Source organism: Pholis gunnellus (assembly GCF_910591455.1).
Source record: "Pholis gunnellus genome assembly, chromosome: 1".
Classification (NCBI taxonomy): Eukaryota; Metazoa; Chordata; class Actinopteri; order Perciformes; family Pholidae; genus Pholis; species Pholis gunnellus.
The window spans coordinates 3589396-3614417 of record NC_136528.1 but is presented as its reverse complement, the minus strand read 5'-3'; the positions used below and the strand labels follow the sequence as shown (position 1 = coordinate 3614417).

The 25022-nt window shown below is 42.7% G+C and overlaps 1 protein-coding gene across 1 annotated transcript in view; it reads left to right on the top strand.

Annotated features, from left to right (window-relative positions):
* The window catches only part of cemip (cell migration inducing hyaluronidase 1), a 129057-nt gene that overhangs the window by 88810 nt on the left and 15225 nt on the right, over positions 1-25022 (top strand). Inside the window, exons 12-21 of the mRNA XM_079156914.1 lie at positions 4427-4596; positions 7126-7335; positions 8075-8280; positions 14716-14785; positions 15257-15385; positions 19327-19412; positions 20910-21041; positions 21292-21327; positions 22897-23052; positions 24688-24868. Of these exons, the coding sequence (XP_079013040.1) occupies positions 4427-4596; positions 7126-7335; positions 8075-8280; positions 14716-14785; positions 15257-15385; positions 19327-19412; positions 20910-21041; positions 21292-21327; positions 22897-23052; positions 24688-24868 (1376 nt within the window). The remainder of the gene's footprint in view (positions 1-4426; positions 4597-7125; positions 7336-8074; positions 8281-14715; positions 14786-15256; positions 15386-19326; positions 19413-20909; positions 21042-21291; positions 21328-22896; positions 23053-24687; positions 24869-25022) is intronic.

The window sequence follows — 25022 nt, the reverse complement described above, 5'->3', positions numbered from 1 at the left end:
TCACCATGCAGGGCTGGAAATAAAGGTTCTTTATAGCATGAAGTCTGGTCCAGAGTGCTCTTGAACAGCTGCCGACATTCACTGGAGAGGCCAGAGGTCTTTTGACAGTAGCTGTGTGTAGGGGAGAACATAATACACTTTTTCCCCTCATGTTCTCCTTGCTTGTATGGCTTTATGGCCCATTAAGCTCCCACTTCCCCTCAAAACCCTCTCACTAAAGTAGTTTATCTCAAAGGGAATGCTAAAGATTTCGAGGCCTCAAAACTTCCTAGAGCAATAAGCTGGTGTTGAATTTGGGCACTGCTATATAAATCATTTTGTTTTAATACCAGTAAGGGTTTAGTGTTCTTTCACAGGTTTAAGGTTCTGATTGCTAGAATATGAACTTCATTTTGGTGTGATGCTAAGGGATCATGTCCAGTGTACTTTGTCTGATTTCTATAGTGTGACTATATGTAACTTCAGCATTTTGTCCATCGTCATCTTGTTTTTTTGCAACCACAAGAGACACAGAGTGTAGCCAAGTATTTCTCAGCAAACGAAAATGTACGTGAAAACACACTGTGATAGAGTTACATTTGCAAGACAAAAACAGATGGACAACGCCGTGGCAGAGACCTGTCAATCACAGTGTAGCCCCGCCCTAAAGCATCCCCTGCTTTATGGTCTGTTTGACTCTAAATGGACCATCATTTACTAAATGAACATCATGCTGTGTTGAAGAAGACTTGAAACTAGAGATTGAGACCATAAACTCATGTTTACAATGTTTACTGAGGTAATAAATCAAGAGAGAAGTAGAGTCATTTTCTCATAGACTTCTATACAATCAGAGGAGTCGCCCCCTGGTGGACACTAGAGAGAATGCAGCTTTAACACACTCTTCACTCTTCAGAACCAAAAGTTGCCGCCTGGTCTTGACAAATGGACACACCTGTGTGGGTGTGCAGAGCCTTTATTAACACCAGATGATTTGCTAAATTTGTGTGCTAGTTAGCAAGTCCTGCACGTCTCCAAAATAGACTTTCTGTATTGCGTGGTCATGTAGTTGGCTACGTTGTACCCTTCATAAAGTGTCAAAAACAAGAACAATCATCAACATATTTGTATTTCACTGTTTCAGTGATGCATCTCTCATAGACTTCTATACAAAGAGGAGTCGCCCCCTGGTGGACACTAGAGAGAACGCAGCTTTAACATTGGCTTCACTTGCCTGCTTAACTGCACAGCTGGAGCCATGATGTGGTTAGCCTAGCTTAGCATACAATTGGAAGTAGGCTCTGTTCAAAGAAAAGAAACATACACCTACAATACCAACACCTTTACAGATAATTGATTCACTAATTTCTTATTATATATATATATTTCTTATATTCCTAATTAACCACAATGGTGTGTCTCCTTTGTTTAACCCATACATAAGTAGAAATAACTAATAATAATAATAATTTGTGGGTTGAGCGGAGGATGCATTGTTAATGCATTATTTGCTGTGAATGCCATGTGCTGTTTGACCCCCATGTAGGAAAGGCAGACTCCAATCCAAACGCAAAAATATTGAAAACAATAATAAAATGTCTGGAAGTGATTGTTGACTGTATTTAGTTCTAAAACAATTATGTTTATTTACTGATTTCTCAATCATCAAAACAATGACCAGGTATTTTGATCACTGATCACTGGTTGTCGTCATTAATCAAGCAAAGATACCGTCGTTCCATCTTTTCATGACATATTATAAAAGGATTATCTTTGAGTTCGACTGTTGGCCAGAGGAAACACCTCAGGTTTGGTAAATCATAATGGTCATTTACACAATCTTCTGACATTTAATTGACAAAATGATTAATGAATAATGAATTAATGACAATAAACATCAGTTGCAATTCTATTTATATACGGCGCAACTAGGGACCAAACGGGAATGCTTTTGAGAGTAGTCATGAAACCGTGTCGTTCCTTCTTTTCATTGTCTTCTGTTTCCATCGCCAGGTGATCTGTAGGCTTTAGCTTCTATCTTTATCTTTTTAATCTGTATTCATACATATATATATATAAATAGAGAGAGAGAGAGAGAGAGAGAGAGAGAGAGAGCTGTCAGCAATTCAATAAGGATTGAAATCTTAACTATTAAGCTTTTTAATAATAACTGGCTTTATTGCTATCTGTCATTTCTTTCAGGATGAGATGATTTGTATTTTTTGAATATAGAGAGTGAATGTGTTTCTCCTTTAGATAGCCTACAGCCTATAATGATTTGGAATGAAATCCCTCTTTAGCTGTGGCATTTATGTCCGCCCAAACAGATTAAAATCACACACTGAAACCAACTTTAATGCTCGGAACCCTTCCATGAGCGTTATGGCTGAGTCTACAGAGGTGTGTGTGTGTGTGTGTGTGTGTGTGTGTGTGTGTGCGTCTGTGTGTGCACACACACACCCGGTCTTGTAGAGGCCAGGTTGAGACAGCCTAGAGCAGTGTGTGGGAAGTCAGTGGAAGGTGTTTGGTCTGACTCCAGGCCAAGGGAAAGTCTCAGCCTGCATCCTGGAGCACTGTGTGTTCCTGACTGAGCCCATTCACATTGACACAGGTACACTGACACGCATGCTAGTATGAACACATGCTCTTATTTGCTTTCTTTCTTACTGCATTACGCTCACACTCAGCAGTTCTTCAGGCCGGCCTTGTCAGTCCTCACTGTTCTCTCCTGTATGATTCAAATGGCCTTTGTCTTTTTCTCTTTGTCCTCTCATAGCTGTCGCTTCTGTCTGCCAAAATACTCACGTTTCTGTTTCTGCTCTGGATTCAGGACTCCAGTCCCCCAACCCCCCAACCCCCAACCCCCATGCCACTTGCTCTCTGTTTTTCTTCGGCTCTCTGACGTCAGCTGGTAGTTGGCCATCCAGAGCAGAATTCCTATTTTTCGGGAGCCTGAGGCCAGAGCTCCTGTCAAGCTCCTCCTGACTGTAATCCGTTTCATTAATTCCTGCATGCGTGCAACTCTGCTGCAGCACCATTTTTTGAGCAAGCCGTGATAATCAAGTCTATTCCCCGGCCCCCTGAGGTTATACACATTCAGCGGAGGCTGTGTTGTTTCTGTTGTTGGGAGCTCGGAGATGGCTGAGAGACACAGAGACGGATGGCCCAGGGCTATTTATCAGTTTAAGTCCAATAATAACTTGTGCCTGAGTTTTTACATGTTGAACTTCTGACAGTTCTAAATGGCATGAATGATGATGAGTGTAAAAAATAAATGTGGATCAATGGCCTTGAGCAGTGGTGAGGGATTTAGACTGAGATTATTCTATTTATAGGCTGACATTTACCTAGGATTGCAAAGCCAGGCTGCATCTCTCCGGGTCAGTTTTAACAGGGAGATTTATGTCTATAAAACATCCACCGAGAACTAATCACCCCCCCCGAAAAATAAATGAACCCATCCTCAAGCTCCAGTATTTACATGATGACCCCTTCCAAAAATCTAAAAACCCATTGCCATCAAAACTTTGAGCAGTAGATACACAACATGGTCAAACATATGTAGACACCCACACATTACAGTCATATGTGGAGATTTAATATGATCATTCATCTCTTGAACAGGCTGTTTCAAATAACATCCATCTCAATTAATTTCAAATGTCATACAAGAAACCTAATGAAGTGATATATTTTACCTGGCTGTGTGAAACATTACTCATAGGACAAATGTCAACTTTTAAAAAGTTAGTTTTCTATAACAAAAATGTAACAGTTAAGCCAAGATTTAGTAAGAAATGACATGAGTGGTTTTACTCCAATATAAATCATGACACTCGAATGTGTGACTTGCGTTTCTTTCTCTGTGGTGTTTTGTTCATCGGTAACAGTTTATGCTGGTACTGAAAAACTGAAGTTTTGATATCTGACTGATGAATGATACTGTTAAAAGCTCTTGAGTTATGTCAGTGCGGACAGCTGTACAGCTCTGAATTAAGACATTTTAAAATGATTTGCATACAATAACACTATATGATGCATTTCACTATCCGTTGGTTGTTAAATGCCTGTCTGAAATGTACGTGATATAATCAGCTAGACATTTATTACAGAAAGACTCTAAAAATTCCTCACTTCACCTGATAAGATCCAAGAGCCAGCTGTTTTCCAGCTGTTTTTTTTGGCTCTCAACTCATGGAATAGTTGTCTTAAAGTGAGATTCTGTAACTTTTGAAGGAAGACATGACATTTCTTCTTACAAATGAAAAATGTAATCCATAAGGATTAAAACACCATTTTCAATACACTCAGAAGATTTGCTGCTATAGTCTCATTTGGGTGGTTTGACCAGAAGCTTACGATGGCTAATGTTAGCAAACTAACCACCACTTGAGACCTTGAGCTGAGGTGTGTGTGTGTGTGTGTGTGTGTGTGTGTGTGCGTGCAGGTAAGGCCCAGTTCATCCACATGGGTGAGGAAGTGGATGGGGTGGACATGAGGGCGGAGGTGGCCCTGCTGAGCCGTAACATCCTGCTCCGTGGTGAGATGGAGCCCGGCTGCTATGGCAACGAGGCCTGCAATTTCTTCGACTTTGACACTTTTGGCGGACATTTGAAGGTACATTGTTGTCCTAACCATGTCGTTTACAGAGCAGTTAACCAGATGATTCACATATGAACCAGCTCCCACCAGCAGCGGTCATTGTATGCTGCCTGAGGACAAAGCACTGAGCAGTGACTTGCTTCAGAACAAGGTGCATTATTATCAGCCAATCAGAAGGCAAGAAGCCGTTTCTCAACAGTGCAATACGAACATGTGATGCAGTAATACAGAAATCCACATGCAACACAACACAACATATCCAGACAGAGAATATCTAAGGGCCTAACGATAATACACAATATAAACTAATCAGACCCCAAATTGTATGCTAATGCTAACAGTAGCTATTGTGGCTATCCCCGTTCCGTGGCCGACAGATAACGTTGCAAGTGCAGAGCAGCTAACTTACCATCTTTATCATTTCCCACCTGCTGTGCCATGTGGAGCCATATATTCTCCTGTATTTGATTTTTGAGGTAGCTATTGGGTGCTAAGAAGGCGACTGCCTATTGTTCCATATGCACATTATGCTAAAAACACCAGAAAAATGTTCCATTGGACCAAAGACAAGCCCATGTGTCTGACAGTCCGTCACCCTGAACACAAATGGCCGTTGTTCATAAAAGCCCATTGCTCTGAAATTACAAACAAAAGCACATGGCAAATTATTATGCTGAATGACAGCGATATTATGTTATAACATGAGTGAGAACAAAGAGGTGGAGACCGAGGCATCGCAGACTGGCTTTAAGGGCGTTCACCTCTCTGGTGAAGTGGACCTTGAGTTGGGCTTGTTTCGTCAAACTATTCGATAGATGTTCAGATTTGCTGGTGTAGAAGAAAATGTGACATCTTTTAGTTTTACTTTTATAATTTCCTTCCAGAATCTCAGACTCTCCCCTGTTGATCTTCTTACAATAGCAAGTTACGTAACACTAAGGAGTAAATTGTATTATTCAAGAAACCTTTTGGCCATTTTGAACCGGACATTTATTGGCCTTTGTTAAGGTCTCCTTCCTGTTTGGTTATCACAACCTAACAGGTATAAAGTCCCTGCTCTCAGGCCGCGTTCACGCATTGAAAATGTATTCATATTCATCACTCGGACCACATTCAGAGGTGGTCTAGGCTGCATATGGCCATATTATTTTAGCAATGTGTACACATTGCAAGTCCGCTCTCAAATCACGTAAACTGGCTTTGTCCACGATGTCTCGACATTTTGAAAAGCCCATACAGACATATAACAAGTGACCCAGTCTGCATTATTTAATGTATCTCTGCCTCCTGTCGCTTAAAAACAACTATGAATTTGGTCTTTAAAAAAACAGAAATTATGTGAGTATTCATTTAGAGCGAGGAAGTGAGATCCGATTAAAAGTGATCACGGGAGATGTATTCTAATGCCGGTGACGTACTTAGAGCTGTCCACTTGTGACGGTGTTCATGCCGGGTGTGAACAGGGTCGAGAAAGTAGAGATCTGTTTCTCAAAGCTGGACCTAAGTGAAATATTCTTCAACACAAAGATTTCTTCCACAACTGACCAGCTGACCCGTGTTGCCATCCCTGAAGCCTTGCCGCTAGTCTGGCTGACAAACGGGATCATATGGCCCCTGGATGTGCAAAGCACCCTGTGGCCATTCACACAAACAATATTTTCCCATTTGGCGCATGAAGAGCAGGAGGGGAGGCTGTGATTGTATCCCTGCTGCCTTCATGCCTCTCTCTGCCCGGGGCAACCTATCATATCCTATTATACATTTTCATCACAGGCTCATGTCACATTTCTCATGCATTGTTGTGTGTAAGCATGTATGAGCTAAACACACACACACACACACACACACACACAGAGAAAGGAAAGCCTCGGTGAGATTTCAGTGAAGCTCTTTAAAATGAATGCCTCAGCGCATAAACCCCCTTGATAGTTGGGCCATCACAGTGGTGGTAAAACCTTGTATCTTCACTAATATCAGCTGGTCGCAAGCTGAGAGGAGCAGCCTTGGTTTCTGCATGCATTTTTTAATATTGTTTCATAATATTTCAACTGAAGTTACAATGACAATCCCTAACAGTGTGACGTGGTGTATCTGGTTTGTGGAGCAGAGCTGCTCTTCATCACTGAGTCACTCTGCTCTCTCAAGTCTTTTCCTCAGCATGAGTCTCCATCTGACCTTCTCTAGATCAAACCCATCTTTCAATCTTAGCTACTTCCAATGAATCCTTTCTTTCTCTTATTCATCCTCTTTTCCTCTATTCTATCTTTTCATCTCTTCATCGTTGTTGCATCTTTTTTCTTCCCCTATTTCCAATGTTTCTTCCCTCTTCCCCATGCCCCACCTTTCATTTATCCTACCGCCCTCCTCCCCTCTTTTCTCTTTCCATCTTTTCCTTCTAGCCATGTCATCCTTTCTCCACCTGTGGACCTCCTTTTGTGCCCCCCCCCCCCCCCTTAAGTTTTTTTTTGCTGATCCCACAGCTATTATTTGAGTGGTGCAACACCCGATCACCGGTGACTCAAATCTATCTTCTGTCATTATCAGGTGGAACGGGGCTTCAGGGCAGTTCATGTATCCGGGGTGGAGCTGCAGCACATGGGCCAGCAGACAATGGGACACTACCCGGTCCATTTCCACATGAACGGAGACGTGGACGAGAAGGGAGGTTACGACCCCCCGACTTCTGTCAGCGATCTCTCCATCCACCACTCCTTCTCCCGCTGCGTAACCATCCACAGCTCCAACGGACTGCTGGTCAGTTAAGAATGTTTATTTATTTAAATGTATTTTTTTATTCTGTTTCTATTTGATGAATTTTTAAGGGACATAATTAAAGAAACATTTTTGGATGTACACTTATTTGCTTTCTTGCTGGGTTGCTGCCTGCAGCCAGTTAGCGTAGCACACAGATATGAAGCAGGAGAAATCAGCTGTCGACATCACTCGCTACATGTGATGTCACCATTACAAAGGGAAAAAAAGACATTTATATTTTTTTTCCAAAATAAACCTCAGAACATTGTATTAATTAATTAGGTCCACTGAAAAAATGCTGTCACAAAGAAGTGCATTATGTGGTTCATGTGTGTGGGGAGCCAGCAGGAGGTAAGCCGGCTCTGCCAAGGAAGGACTCATTCTAATCCTCTGGACCCCAAAAAAACGTGGAAACATAAAGAAATTCTTTTTTGCAAATGCTCTCAATGAGCAACCTTCATCTGGATGTTTGAGGCGCCATCTTAGAAAACAGTCTCCAGTCTCTCAATCCATGATCTGTGCCCAAGAATATATACATAAATAAGATAGGATATTAATAAAGGATGGCTACTCTGAAGTGCTGTTTGACTATCAGCCTTCGTCTTCACGGTGCTCAGCAAGAACTCAAAGATGAAAACACGATGAAGGAGCAATTATTTCTCCAGTTAGATTTGTTTTCGATGTGGTAGTGCGACATGCTGTCTACACCGTGATCCGTAACATTCTTATTCCCTCCCAGGTGAAGGACGTGGTTGGCTATGACATACTAGGCCACTGTTTCTTCACGGAGGACGGTCCAGAAGAGAGGAATACGTTTGACCACTGCTTGGGTATGATGGTGCGAGCCGGGACTCTGCTGCCTTCTGACAGAGACGGCAAAATGTGCCGCGACATCACTGATGGAGCCTACCCAGGATACGTGGCCAACCCACGGCAGGACTGCAGGTAAGACACATGCAGAAACCGCATGCACTCTTCAACCTCTTCCATCCCACGGAGGATCTCCCGTGTGATCCGTACATCAGATAAATGTAGTGAGTAAAATCAGAAAGCAGCATGAAAATAGTCAAGTAAAGTACTGAACTGTACTGTACTGTCACTCAACTTTCTACTTGGGTAAATGTACTTACTTACATTTCAGTATTACTGTTATTCTCCCTTTTCTGGGAACGTTACGGTTATATGTTGTACATTATGGACCATTTAAGTACCAGGATGCCAATAATATGATTTCACTAAAACTCTGATCATTTGTGAAATGAAGAAGCAGCGTTATGTTTGCAGAGGGGGCAACGTTTAACCTTACATGTGACACTGTTGCCAATGACAATGTAGCAATCTTGTTTTATTCAATATTTATAGTAATTTAGGAGAATTTACCACATTTACCAATTGTCTCGTATTCAAAAATATATATACAAAAATTAGTATCCTTTCCTTGACTGTGTTTTTATATAGGTTTATAGTGGCTTACTCTACTGTCAGGAGTACATAGAATATTAAAACATGTTAATGTCATCATGTATAAAGGCTTTGATTACTATAGGGTTTGTTCGTATAAAGTTGGGATAGCAGTTTGGCTGAAGTATTGTCTCCCCGGTCAGACATACCTTGAATCCTGTGTTTTAATCATTGCTCTGAGTCTTTCTCGACTGTCTGTAGTGGGACTGTGTCCTTGCAGAGCTGGATCGTTATTGCGTTCGTAATGTCGCTCCACCGCTTGCTTTTCTTGTCATATGCAGTGCCTCGAACAAAAGCCTCTTCAAGCGATGTGTGACCCCTCACACTCGTACCAGATTACCGTAAGAAAGTTATCATAAGAACATGAGATGGTTCTTGCATGAACCAATTGCGCCTCATTCACTAATATCTGTGTAGCAATGTTCTTAGTTTGCTCATAAAAGAAATGTGCAGGTGGATTCGTGACACGTGCGTTAAAGGTTGTGTGTTGGCGTAAAGAGAACCGGTCGGCCTTCATCCTTTGTGCGTATCCACGGTCTGACGCTTTGTTCGCAGAGTAAAAACTAATTCAGGTTAAAAAATATTAGTAAAATGTTTGTCTTTCTGTATAATGCATTCCTTGGCCTCTAACCCAAACCTCTATTCTCTTAAAGGTCTCAGTTGTAACATTTCCACATTTAAATGTCTAAAAACAAGCTACGTTATACATGATGTTGAGTTATTTTCAAACCATTTTTAATCAAGAGAATGATGTGTTTCATTTGGTCGCCTGTCAGTGTTGTCATATCCGACCACATGGCATTGTGGTTGTCTGCCAGAAACTGTCAATCACTCTGTTTTATTTTCAACTCCCATGATCCCGCGCTGTTTTACCAAATCACCAATCTATGTTATTTGTCAGTTATGATTGACCCCTAGAGTCAAAAGTTACACATTAGCCTAAACCCAACCCAAACCCGTACGCTGTACCTTCAAACAGTCCCTCCGGCCAAAGGCACACAAATCCTCACAGCGATGGTTTAAGACTGAAATAGGTCCTCACAAAGATAGCAATACAAGCCCACAGACACACCCTGCAGCCTCACTTTGTCAGCGAGGCATTGTGTTTCATGCATAAAGATGCAGCTCAGAATATAAAGCAGTTTAATCCAGGTCACATGACTTTTTATCTCACCACGCTGCCTCTGCCTTCAGCAGCAGAGCACAACAGCCAGGGTTAGGGATGCATAATGGCACAGGCTTTCACTGATCCGGAGTCATCCACCTGCTCTCCAGCATGAGGGCACTGCAGGGATTTGCTGTTCCGAACGTTAACCTCTGCTTTCCTTTCGTGTCTTTCTTTTCTCCTTTGCTCTGTCCACTCTTAATGTTTCCAATTATAACGGCCTGGTAAAACACAATGCGCCACGCTCCTAATGAGAGTTTGTGTCCAGTTTGTCTGGATCATTGTATTCTGTAATGATTTCCAAATCCCAGTGTATTTATAACTGTGGTGTACAAATTCCACTTTAATCAAACACGATTGCCCTCACGATGTCCCCCCACTGTACGATTCACAATGATTCATTTCCGCTCCCTGGTGGCTCCTTCTGTCTCTTCTCCCGACATTGTTGTGGGCGTGTTGAATTAAAACAACAATACATTTCAGTCACATCTGCCAGGAACCCGAGACGTGTAGGCTGCATGATGAGGATGAAACTGTCATTTAATCTGAGCCAGATGAATGTGCTGGGTGCCCTAGCATGGGCCTGGGCCTCAAAGTTTCGCTTATTTAATGTGTGTGTGTGTGTGTGTGTGTGTGTGTGTGTGTTTCTGTAAAGCATGCATTTGACATAACATGTTATCCATCCAAGCCATCTCCTTCAGAGGAAACAACAAGATGGTGGAGATGTTTCCTTTCACACACAGACCCACTCTCACTAAGGCGTTCTTTAAAGGCCAGTAAACCTGCTCCAGCACATCAACACTTCTGATTCCAACATTGGTGCACACGGCCCTGCTTCCACCGATGCAAAGAAAGGAATACTCCCGAGCAAGATGAAGAAAAAAGCCCAAATCAAGTCTCATCAATTGCAGTTGTACTCATGTTGTTTATTTGTCTCGTATGCCTGGTGGCCTGGCATATATTGGGCAAACTAAATGAGCCCTGAAATGAACATTTGCGGAACATTTGGCAGCTTCTACTTTATGGTAATATCCATCATGGCTCAGCCTCCACCCTGAAATTTGAGGATATTGAAAAGATTTCTAAATGTAAGAGGAGGAGACATTGTGAACAAACCAGCCCTGTTAACATGGATGCTGCACAATTCTGCAAAACCCCAGTCAATGTTTGACAGAAGCATTTTTAAACAATGCTAGCAGCTTGGCTGTAAGAATAGTCCACCACTTTGGTTCAGACAGAAATAAACTGTGATTGGTCCTCAGAGAATGACTCCTACTGACCACGAGCTTTACGTTCATGGTTCAGAGTGAAGTGTCTGCTGAAGCTATTCAATGGTAAACTCTAAAGACGTTTTCTTTAGCGCCACCAGCAGGTCGTTAGGTGATACTACAGATGTCTGCTACACCCAATGTTCCCAGACCATGTGTCAGAATGACTTATCCTTGAGCACGGCCGTAAGGTTGACCTTTTCTTTATATTTAATTATTTTAATATCTTGATTTGGATGTGATGAATGAAATGCGGAGGAGGAGAATGAAACTAAGAGCGTCTGTCTTCACATTGAATTGAGTCTGTGCTGGTTATTTATTCTTCTCTCATTCTCAGCACCACAGCACTGTTTATCTCTCGCTCACGTGATCTCTCTCTCTTTTTCTTTCTGTCTTTTTTAAAATGAGTCGAGAAGGTTCCTAGTTCTTAGTTCCTGGGTTAGCCTGCTGATGTTAGCATTCAACTCAAGCACAGCGTCATAAGATTAACTGTTCAAAATCACAATCATACATCCATCCAGCATCCCGACCTCCACGCGCTTACTTCCCACCTCTCGACATAAAGGACACACCGCTTCCTGCACTTCCTGTTCCTTTCATCAGTGTGGTCAGTGTCCTGTTGCTCAATATATCAGTCCAACAAGATAATGTCTTTGCCTTTAGTTGCATTTAGTTATGTTTCGGCTACTTGGTTCTGGACAGCAAAAAGGCCGATTTGTTTTCTTTATTTGACATTCAGTCAAATTCAAGCAGTAAGTTTGTAAAATACTTCCAGGCTTCAGTAAACGGGTAAACCTTCAACAACAGCCACGGCGACTGGAAGGGTTGAGGGGAGAGGCGGGGGGGGGGGGGGGGGGGGGGGTTTAAGGTGTAGTGCTGCCGTGTGCTAATCTGCTGCGGAGCTAAACTGCATATATTCATATTCATTACCCTAAGCTGCTTCTTTTCTCCCTCACCTGCAAATGGAACTATAATAACGTTCTCATTGTGTCTGGTGCATGTGTGGAGGATGTTTTTCTGAGGAACCCAGAAGAATTTTGCACATTTATGAAAAACAAATGGTGTGTTTTAACAAAAGGTCGTATACAAATAACAGTTCAAATGAAGCCAACAATAACTGACTCGCTAGCTTAAAAGTCTTAACAACCCAAGACGGAGATGCAGAAATGAACAAAAAAGAGCAACATCTAAGAGAGACAACTGATGATAAACACAAGTAATGGGACAGTCTGAAGATTACAATGAACCGCTGTAGACTAGGCGTCCCGGCCCGGATCCTCTCTGACAGCCAGCAGTGAAAATGTTCTGCCATTTGAGGCTGCAGCTTCTGTCTGGAAATGCCTGAGTCATCTAAACGTGTAAAGGCTGAAGCATGCAGGTATGGGGGGGAAATAAAGAACACTGACAGCTACAGAGGCTAACTAAACTGACCACTGTCACCAAAATCACACAAAATAGATTTTCCACCTCGTGATTTTAGTCGTGTATGTCTCTTGGATGTGCTGCACTCAGCCAGAGTCTCATTTGTGACATTGAGGGGGAGCTCTAAAATATCACATCTGGATTCATTTATATTTCCCTGTATATCTGTTTCAAACGTGGTGTTTTAATCCTACATTTGGAGGGTGTTGACACAGTTTATTGCATGTAAGAGAAGCATTGCTCCTTTAAAGGGGACATATCATGCTCATTTTCAGGTTCATACTTGTAATTAGGGTTTCTCACATACGATGGTATTATTGGTACTGGAACGGACGGGTAGTTCTCAAGCGATGGGCTGTATATTCTAATAAGCATGCATGTGACATATGAAGGGGAGCCAGATCTGATTGGCTTGTTGAATCACATGTTTTCTGATCTAGTGAGCCCACAAAGAAATGACTGGGTTGTCTTATTTCACAGTTTGTGGGTTTTGTAGGCAGTCTAGAGTACAGTAGTACAGTTTAGGTTTCACATTTTCTCTGAATAAACACTGCAGCTCCTCAGGACTCGGGTTAAGTCCCTGTGTATTGCTTCCCAGCTGCTGGGTAAAGTGAAGAGAGCATCAGTCCCCCCCTGTGCTTCCTGACTACAGGCTTTTCTAATGCAGCAGTCATCTGTACATCGTCCCTGTCAAGCATCAAACCTCCTTTTTAAAAGAGTCTCCTCCTCAAAACAGTCTCCTGTAAAAGAGACTCTCTCCACCTCTTCTGTGTGGGACGTTCCTCCCTCTCATCCTCTCTGACAGAAACACACCAGAGAGCCTGAGAGAGACGAAGCTTGATTAAGGCCGGCTGAGACCTTGTTTACACCAGAGCTAATTTCTTCCTCATCCAAAGTGAGCTGCTGGAGGGTGCAATGGGAAGAGGCGTGTGTTTCCTTATTAAGGCTGCATAATTGCAAAGAGAGTTAACAGGTCAAGATGAGGGATGTAGCAGAGAGTGTGTAACCTATCTAGGCTGACATAGTAATATTATTGCTCTTACGTTATACAATTTACACAATATTCCACGTTCAGCAGCAAAAACACTTACTTTAGCGCTCCGTTACTAAGTGCAACAGGCGTCACATCAACCCGGCATCAGGTCTTATTTAGTGGCACTTTATGCAAAACAAACTGCCACATGGGCACATTTGTGTCGTTGTACGTGAGGTACTAAATTGGACAACACAACATTTTCATGACTTGCAAAAGATTTATCCTCCTCCGTGTCCTGTATAGCTCTTTGCTTTTTGTCGTACCGGTCTTCCTCCTTCTTGACTCAAGAGCAAGACATCTTCCCCAGACTCCAGAGGAAGCATTCCAACACGTGTAGGTCCATTCGTGACATTTCTTCTAGCGCCACCATCATTCCTAAATGTCCACTTACAAAAGATATTAAATACATATTGTGGATTTCCCGATCCACTGATGAATTTGAAGATTTTATATCTGTTGCAGTTTTGTTACACAATTCAGAAGCAAACTGGAGAGAAGAGAATGGTGTTGGCTCTAGGTCGGCAACTTTAGAACAGAGTAAACACTTTTCATACATACATACATAGAAACAATAGACAGTGAATACACAATCAATACATACTTAGAGTGCAGACCTGGTGCATGGAGCTCACCCAAACGCCTGTCTAAACAACTTAAAAACAATTTGATTAAATTATATTTGATGCTGAACTGGAATCAAAGCGGTGAAGGTAGGAAAGAAAAGCCCATAATGTGCCGGCTGAACGGCAGACTGCTTACAGACACTCAGCTTCTGAAATGTTTCTGGTGGAAGTTCTAATGCAGAGACGTGACGGACATGAAAACAGATTTCATACCAAGAAAAGAGATTCCCCAATCCGCTTACATGAGGCGTGGTCCACTGTTTTCTGATGTCATTTTCTCTCCCTCAGTCACTGTTATTGTGTTCACGCTTTCTTTAATTACCAGTTTAACTGGTTCAAACTATTCGGGTGAAATCCAATCACCAAATTATTTTCTCTTTTTCCTTTCCAACACTTTTTTTATAGCGCCACTTCAACTTTCTGGATCGCCAACCCCAATAACAACCTCATCAACTGTGCTGCTGCAGGCTCAGAGGTGAGTCCCCCCCCCCCCCCCCCCCCGTCTCTCTCCAGGTGGAGGTCTTGTCTCATTACTGCAGTGCCAGGTCAGATTAATGGCTGTGTACTTCTATTAACTTCAGAATGAAGCAGACAACAGACACAGGCACTGCTGCACTTTCACCGTGATAGAGTGCCAATTATGATCGTAGTTCAGGGATTTTACAAGGATACGTCGGGCGGAATGGAGTCTCATTCAACCCCGCCAATGTAATAACTTATCTCATTTGCATACGAGTGAAGAACAATACAAAAACAGGCAGGCTGACATGCAGAGTGGCAAAGGCCAGGCTGGAGTGGGAGTGGGAGTGGGAGTGAGCTTGATTAGAAATATCTCGACATGAAACTACACATTTGCACGGGTGCTTTATCGTTCTACGTTGATAGGAATGAAACATACGTAGGTGTTGACAGCCTCTTTTTTATATGTTTGTGTGTGATCCCTCAGGAAACAGGGTTCTGGTTCGTCTTCCACCATGTGCCCACCGGGCCCTCAGAGGGTCTGTACTCCCCCGGACACACCGAACACACACCGATGGGCCAATTCACGAACAACAGAGCCCATTCCAACTACAGGGTGAGTCTGAGGAAGGACCGGTGCCGGGGGAGGGAAAGGGTCTTGGACTAGCCGGTTCTTTCAGAACAAGCCAGATGTGCCCAATACGAAATGTTCATACTACAATTACATTTAACAAACACTGAACCGTGAAGCTTGCTCAGCAGAAGCATAACCATGAAACACACGTTAAAATACCACAAACATCAGCTTGGTTGTTAAAGGTTTAGGACACTCTATGTGGGTGTCTTTTTGATTTCACGTACGTATTTATGTTCGCAAATAATAGTTTGTGTGCAAGTGAAAAGTAAAGAAAAGAAGGGAAAAAAGTGTTATCTCTCTGTAAGGTCCATTCTATGTTATATACTATAATATACTTGTATTAAAGATCTGAGCGTTCTCCCTCAATACCGGACCAATTTCAAAAAATGAGTCACCGAGACACAAAAACACGGGAGATGAAAACAGGGTCAGGTTTAGTAAAGCATGGCAATCCAAGATGATCTCCATTTGTCGAATGGTGTATTTATTGTGCTCCACTTGTTGAAAAGGTATTACTGGACCTACTCTTTCAGCAGTCTGTTCAGGGCTGCACTTTCAGGAGTCTACAGCAGCTACACACACACCAGATCATTCCCCCAAAACGAACTTTGGGACAACCAAGAAAATAGACTAGTTCACTGTGTGCACCCACAAGACTGTAGCCGTACTACCAGGCTGCTTCTGTGGCTCTGAAAACTGAGAACGTTGAAGATGTCACAGTGATGGGTTATCTCATTTTGGGCTGTAAGTACAAATTAAATAAAAGAAGCCCACATGTGTTACAAATTTTGAGGTTTTGGCATTTGAAAAATCTTGCCATTTGCCAGACAAGAAGGGTCTAATAAGAGACTGAGTTCCATTCTGTTAACATTAAAAGCCCTCCATGTATAATATTCACAGGCGAGCATTGTCGTCAGGTGTGTGATGGCCTTCAGAACAACCATAACTCTCTGAGGGTTCCTGAAGTGACCCCAGGGACTTTTTACATGGCTTTCCATGACTAGAAGTCCGTATAGCACAACGACCTAAAATGTAAATTACTGGGTTCTTCTTTTTCAAGGTGTCGCTGAAAACCAACAGCCGATGCAACACATCGATAGGTTGGGAACGCACTACTTCCAGTTTTAGTTTTAGAGAAATCTGTACTTTATCAGCATTCATTTCATCACTGAGAGCTAAGGGGAGAGGAGATTATGGTACAGAGGGTCGGTAGTCACCTGCTAAGCAAAAACAGAGGACGAGCTATAAGTGAATAGCAGGAATACAACAATTGAAAACAGACAACAGAAGAAAGTGAGCCAATAGAGCGGGATGAGATGGAGAGGACAGGTCAGGGTTTGGAGGCACCTGCGGCATCAAGCTCAGCCCAGCAGAGAGAGATTTATTAGGCGCTGGTGGAGAAGGAAGTGTGACTGCTATCACCCTCCTTCCTCTGAGAGTTCTTCTCCCCACCATCTCACGCCCTCCTTCCCTTTTAATTTGGATCATCTTAATGGGAGCATAGCTCATGTCAGGCTGCCACCCCGGGATGTTTGTGAGAGAAGAGGTTGTGTCGGGGCTGCAGGTTGGGCGTTCACAGCAGCAACTCAGTGCTTGTCTTTGTTTTTGATATTTGGATTTTTCAGAGCTCTGACACAACTCGGGCTAGTGCGTTTGTTAGCTTTGGTAGCCTGATGGAAGTTAAATTGAATGTTCCTGGCATGATTATGGGGAAAAGCTCCACTTAGTGAGATTTGAGACGGATGGATATACTATTATTATACTTAATGCTTTCGGGGGATTTTTACTTGAATTTTTCTTACTAATCATTGCTCCATAATACAATAGCTATGCCTCAAGTGGACACCAGGACAATGGCATATATTCGCCCCATGAGAAAGTGGCTTAATCATGGTGCTAAATAGTAAAAACTACAGTTCTGAAGCCAGGGCTCTATGTGATGTATTAGAATGCATAATTCTATGCTGTAATGGCCGTGAGATCAAAAGATGTGGTTTAATTGGTTTTATTGGCCTAAATGTTTGCCCTCAAGGGTCTGAGTGTCCATGTTTTGGCTACACGGTTTATTATAGATTTCTAGGAGCTGAGGTTGAACTTCCAAATTCAATAAAATAAAACGGCAGAGAGCTTAAGTGAAGGAGCAGATGGAGCGGTTTCAGAGCCAGGTCTTTTCCTCAGGAGTTGTTGGCACCAACCCAAAGCTAAAAGGAATTCAATGTGGCAAAGGCTCCCAATAGAATGCTCAGGCTGTGCTCTGCTGGATGTGAAAGGAGGGAATTCAATCATTTACTAATTGATCCTTTTTTAATGGAAATTCTTGGACATTTTTGTTAAGAACTGGTCCTTGATATCAGACAGCAGTAGACAAAGGCAGGCTGAAATTACAACTGTTAGATCTTATGAGCTGTAGCTATAGCATGCTAACGAATATTTACTCTTTTTATCGTTTGAAAACCAGAAACCTATCGTATAAAAGTTAGTAAGTATGCAACTCATAGCTACATACATCACATTTTGCTAATTGAGTGCCATGTGATGACGCTAAAAACTAAATCTCGTGCTAAATTACACAGGCCTCAAGCTAAATGAAAAAAGATCATATAAATACTTTTTTTATTATTATTTATTTTTGTATACATGTCATCATTCACCCATTCATAAACTAATGACAGGGGCTACCATGCAGCATTCACTCTAACTCCCCATTGATCTACACACTTAACCCCAAGTTGCTCCCCCAGGCACAGCCTGCACTGCCTACCTAAGGACACATCGACACGGACCAACGACGCTGGAACCGCCTCCCCTCTGATTAAAGGGCTACGCTGCTCTACCTCTGAGTCACAGTCGCCCACAGCCAGTGTGGACGAGTCTTTCTCCCCTCTTGATGTCAAAGAGTCCTTAATGCTGGTTTAAACTATCACAAGCCTGCTATTTGAAGTTCACAACATTATGAAACAAATTCACATTTCTGAGATGAGAGCAGCTTCCCCAAAGCTACGGACATTTTCAAACCAGAGAGAGAATTGAACAGGTCAGGGTTAGTCGACATCTTTATTAAATCTCCACAGACACCGTCAGGACCACAACATCGAGCAGGATATTCACTGAGACTGGTGATATAAATGAGAGCTGGGCTGTTGTGTCTAGAAAGAGCCGCAAAAAAGTAAAGATTACGTCCACCAGCTCCCCCTACCCCAGCTCAGCAGGGGCCCCTCGCCTCACAACCATCAATCCCCAGAGCCACCTATAGGAGGAAGCAGCGTTTGAAGCACGTCTCAGTCTCTTGGACCATCAGCACCGATTCCCCTCAAGGCTGCGTTCTTTCCCCTCTGCTCTTCTCTTTGTACACCAACAGCTGCACCTCTAGTCACAGGACGAGGGCAGACTGCAGCGCATCACTCACTCTGCCGAGAGGGTGATCGGCTGCAATCTGCCGTCCCTCCAGGACTTGTTTGGGCCGCGAGGCGGGCAAGAACAGTTGCGGCTTACCCAATTATTTTTTATTATGTCTCTATGCTATTCCACTGTGTTTGTCGTAATGTGCCAATCACCAAGTGAAATTTATTTATTAAGTGCAGACACACTAAACCGTTTCTGATTCTCATTCTCTGCAGTTGCACTTCATTTATTGGATAAAGAAGCCAACAAACAATGTGCTCTTCTCTCGGTGGGAAATAACACGAAAATAATTGTTTCAGCTCAACTAGAAAGTTTGTTATTTTAATAACTAGAGTGCAACTTGAATATTCACTTAATTTCACATTCATATAGAGAATCTGTTTACAGCAAAAACCCGTAAATCAACTTCTGAGTGTCAATCTTAAGTCTAATTTATCTCTATCATTGCTTGATTCTCTATTATTTGTGTTTGCTGTCCTCTATGCTTGACCGTGTCGTTGTTCTTCTTTCTGTTCCAGGCTGGAATGATCCTGGATAACGGAGTAAAGACCACTCAGGCAAACGACAAGGACAAGAGACCCTTCCTGTCTCTGATTGGAGCCAGGTCAGACTGCAACACACACACACACACACACCCTGTACGACAAGCTGATGGATTTACTGTCTGTAATGCTCATGTTTGCTGTCGATGGTTTGAAACAAACACATTTAAAATGGAATGACAGCAGGGAGTGTTTTTGAAATCAACTCAAGAAGAAGTAGAACACCAGTCTGTGTGATGGTTGGTCCCAATGCGCTCGGTGTGATCGAACCGATGCGTCATCTTGACCTCATCATTTCAGTGTGAATACACCCTCTGCACCAGTCCCGTCTCACTTCAATGACGCTCTTTGAAAGGGAGGAGATGTTGTCTCTCTCAGAAAGCTTTCTCTCGGACTGTCAGAAGCAACTTTGTAATGGAAAGTGATCCTGACTGGACAGGAACAGCAGGACGCTACGTTATTCTGTCCTGCTGAAAGAACATCAACACAAATCAATTAAAGGTGTAATCTTTAGGACTTTCGTCATATCAAACCCTATTTATGGTCCTATTCAAGGATCGTATTTTTTTCAGTAGCCATTCAGTGTATTTACATTCTGTGGCTGCCTCTATATTCAAATTGCATACTCATGCCAGGGCTGTGATCAGACCATGTCCAACTCAAGTCTAAAGACCTTTGCGCACCAAGTACATCTTTTTGTTTGCATTTTTATAATCCGTTATCTGATCAAAATTGTTACGCACAGACACCTTGCACACTGATTCTGAGGTGTTTTATTATTTGATTTGAAGCAAAACTGAATGAATTATGTGAGAGCGATGGATGGTGCTGGTCCTAAACAGGGATATCGATTCAATCGGTTAGCTGTCTAGAGCGCAACCTCTACTGTCTAACCTTCCTACATCCTTTGGATTCTAAGATGTTCTGCAAACACCTGCCACAATCTATCGTTAAATTCTGCATCTCTGCAGTGCTTTGTGTCGGGAGACGGAGTGAATCAGCTTATCAGAGGGATCCTCCTCTGTTGCTCTCCCTGAGGTTTCCTCCTTTTCTTTCCTCTTCTGGTGTCACAAACTGTAGAAATGATGAAGCCCTCTGAGGCAAATTTGTGTTTGTGATATCGGGCTATACAAACCACGATATCATCTCGGATGATGCTGTTTGTCTGTACGGTGGCTCTGAGAAGTCAAACAAACTGAAAACTTTAATGATGGACCAAAGTTTCAGAGTCGATGTGTAATTATGATTGCCGTCATGCAGTAGATTTCATACCAATGTTCAAAGGACTATTACATATTGAACATTTGACATACATTTGAAAGTGGGTTTATGTTCCTTCAGAAATACAATTACCGATACAATTGTTGCGTTTTATATGTTTGAAGAAGAAAAATGGAGTTATATAACAAATACATGCGTATTGCACAACGTTTGTAGTTCGTTACTTTGCAGCCCTGCAGGCACAGCACACTCATAGGAATACAATGCATCTCAATACAAGGACGTTACAAGTGAACACTGTCATCTCTTCTCTGTATGTCTGTTGTTGAATTGTTTAGGTACGGCCCCCACCAGGACGCTGATCCCTTCAAACCCAGAGTCCCTGCTCTAATCCACCACTTTGTAGCCTATAAGAACCAGGACCACGGAGCCTGGCTGAGAGGAGGGGATGTCTGGCTGGATGACTGCCAGTATGTAGAACTTACATTTATTTAATACCGTCATTATGTTCGTGTAGCACAGGTCGTTTGTTATTGTGCACGTTCAATAAAAAAGATAAAAGGGACAAATTCATCCTATATCTAATAATAATGATAACCTTCAGAGTGTGTGTGTGTGTGTGTGTGTGTGTGTGTGTGTGTGTGTGTGTGTGTGTGTGTGTGTGTGTGTGTGTGTGTGTGTGTGTTCTCACGGTGATAATATTCTCTCTTTCTTGTTTAGATTTGCTGATAATGGCATTGGCCTCACTCTGGCGAGGTATGAGTCCCCCCCCCCCCCCCCCCCCCCCCACACACACACACACACACACACTGTTCATATCTCTATGGACAGAAATAATGGACTTCTGTTTGTATTTACCAGTGTATGCATGATCCTCTCTCTCACTCTGTCTGTACGAGTAATTGGAAAACACCTTATAAGGAGCCTGTTGGGGCGCACTGGGAAACAGAGCGCTTTGATGCAGTGTGGAGAGTCATTTAGGGGTGTGATGCTCACAAAGGTGGGAATTGGTGAGAAGTTTTCATCAGACTTTACAAAGCCTTTGAGTCTGCGTGCATTTGTAAACGCATTCTTTTCTCCATTGAAGCCCCCGTCCGGATGAAAACTGCATGTATGAATCTTTAAACGCCAGCTTGGTGTCTCAGTGTGTTGGGGGGAACAGAGCTTTGGCAAAAATAATGACGTCACTGAGGCTGTGTGTGTACAGTTAAAAAAAGATGAGCTCGTTCTTTTTAAATGTCAATATAGCTAAACGTATAGCTTCATTGTGTCCGGTCAGCTGGGCTTGTCTGTCCCAATTCTTACCACATGTTGACTGTAATACACAGAAAGATGAGGTTTAGCCATTTCATGTTGTGCAGGTCTTTTAATATCTGTAAAAAAAAAACAACCGAACACCTAATGTGAATGCACATTTAGATACATGCACAGAAATGTCTTTAAGTACTACCGGTCCCATGTGTTCATAGGCAGAGACCTGAGAGGCAGGATGCTCACAGGTGCTTAAAGCTTCTCCAGGTATTTAGTGGAACACTTACATGAAGTTTAGTGAGACACAGATTTAATAAAGAATTGCTGTGCAGCATAGGTTGAGATATCCTGACCTTCAAGGGACATTCACCACCGGTCCAATCATTGCTGATGGTAAATGTCGTCCACTTAAGAAATACATTCTCCACTGCCGCTATATTGACGGCGACAGCTAATCTCTCCTGCTGCGGCGACAACATCCGACAAAACTGCCAATGCTGACGTTCATTAATGTAGAACGATTCCATTTCTGTTGGCATCCGAGGGAAGATATGAGCAAAGACTGGACCAGTCAGTGTTGAGCCACAGAAGACACTGTACGGCCGTCTTCTCATGCTGAGTAGTACGAGCCATGACGGGTAAACTGATCTGGTTCCCCTTTAACACCACGGGTGCTTGCTTTGTACTTGTTACATCTAAACATTGCTGCACAGAGAGATATCAAAAGATCTCCTGTGCATACGGCATCGAGCTGAAGCTATCTAGCTCAACAGTTTTAGCTTCAGCTAACTGCAGTGGAGTTGGATGGTAGACAGACGTCCTGTACATTTCTAAGTTCCGCCTCACGCTGCGGATTACAGAGAACACTGCAGAATAATGCCGGACGTTCATTATTCAAAATGGTTTCAGCTTTCAGCTTTCTCATTTTCTAGTTCAGTGACTTTATCACTAACTGTTTAGAATTTAGAACTCATTTAGAAATAGCACTGGAACAATGCACTGTGTGATTTATCATTTTTAGTCTACTTTCCCTTTTGACTATCACAAAGATGTATATGTTGTCTGTGTGTGCAGTGGAGGGACCTTTCCGGATGACGACGGCTCTCGTCAGCAGGTGAAGAACTCGCTGTTTGTGGGTGAAAGTGACAATCGTGGGATGCCCCTCCTTGACAACAGGATCTGGGGCCCCGGGGGCTCTGACCTCACTGGAAGAACCCTGCCACGTGGCATGTAAGGGACAATTACAGCCTGTTTTAGCTTGTTCTGCTTTCACAGACGCATCGAGGTGATAAATGGTTAGATGTTTGTATTTTGACTTTGCTGTCCGAGGACCCAAAGAGTTTACATTCAACCATTGATTTTCAACATGTCACGTGAACACTAGTATTCTGGTTATGATCAGGATTTGGAATGTCCTGGTAATGTGTTTGTGGATGTAGACATCACATCCTGGTTTAAGAGTATTAACCGAGATTCCTCTATTGTGTGGGGAAAAAAGAGAGAACTTCATCTTCAGCCCGACATTCTTTGATGCAACTAGCTGAACTTGGGCACGCCATTTCACAAGTGCTGTCACGCTGTGCAGTGCTGAACGCTTCAGCAGAATCCATGGCAGGGAGTCGGCTGTGCACACACTTCCTTCCCCAGTCCACAAAGCACCAGAGTCTTCATGTGGTCGTTGGTATTTCTCTCTTTGTGTTATTTACCGTCTGAACTTGAACGTGTCACAATGGCCAACAACAAATCCAGTCTTAGTATTGTTGTATGGAACAAGTTAATAATCCCTCTCAACATTTGTAACATTATCAACTTACAAAGTGAATGTGGTTAACATGTCAGCTAACTGTATATATATGTATATATATTATATATATATATATATATATATTCCTGGTGTGACACAGAACGCACAGGTGCAGGAGTATAAATCAGGTAACAGATCGATGATTTGGGTAAAACGAGCAGCTCTGGACCAGTTAGTGCCTCCCTGTCAGTGTAAATAACAACAATTTAACAACTGTCTGTACTTCAGTGACTAACTTCAAAATACTTCAATCACTCGCTTACTAGTGAAATCTAACATTTCAGAGGTTGATGAAGGGTTTGTTTGGTTTGGGTTCAAATAAATGACTTTTGGTTGCTCACAGGACACAAACACTGGTCTCCTGGGTGACAGTCACATGTTTGAACTCCTCTGACCTCCTTCCTATGATGACTGAAGCAGACTTTGATTACAAATGTTATATATTATTATATTATATATACATAAAACAAGCATGTTTCCCTCTAAATGTAATTGACGTAAGTCTTTTTTTATTTATACTGTGGGTGAAACTAATGCTGTGTCTCAATTCGAATACTTATGTGAGTACACCAAGCAGTAAACTGTGTACTCTGTGTACTAACTTGCGTAGTGCGTGAATTTTCGACTGGGTAGTTTTGTCGGAAATCGAACACTGCTGTTCTGCACTCACTAGAATTGAGCGCCGCTGTTAGCTAGCTAGCTTGTTTGTGGTACCAAATCATGACAGAACTGCTAAATAAACCCCCAAAAAACAATACGCATGGCTTCTCTATGACCACAGCACAGTGGTACTGAACTTTCATTTGTATCGTGCGGTGTTCACTGGAACCTCCCCTCCCGCCACGTAGCCAAGATAGAGACGGCTGAGGGTCAGAAGTGTCCAGCGTTACACTTTTGGACTGTTCTCAGTGCACCTTCCGGGTGTCATAGTGCTCTACAAACAAGTTAGTAATCCTTCATACATCGTCCTCAGTCAGTGATGGACGTGCATAGCCTGCTGTCAGACTCGTTAACATTGCTGATGGGTTAATGTGTGTGTGTGTGTGTGTGTTTCCCTGCAGTGACTTTCCTATCCGAGGCATGCAGATCTACGATGGGCCCATCAACATGCAGAATTGTACATTCCGGAAATACACAGCATTGGATGGACGGCACACCAGCGCCTTGGGCTTCAGGCTCAACAACTCGTGGCAGAGCTGCCCCAACAACAACGTCACTAACATCATCTTTGACCACGTACCTGTGAGTCAGCTGTGTGTGAAATACACTAAACGTCTGGGGTCTCATTTACAAACCATTGCGTCTCTTAAACGAAACGGGGTGGTGTGGGGTTAGTGTGGTTAATAGCATGTAAAGCAAACAAGGAAACTCTTCACGAGGAACACAGAGGCCGATA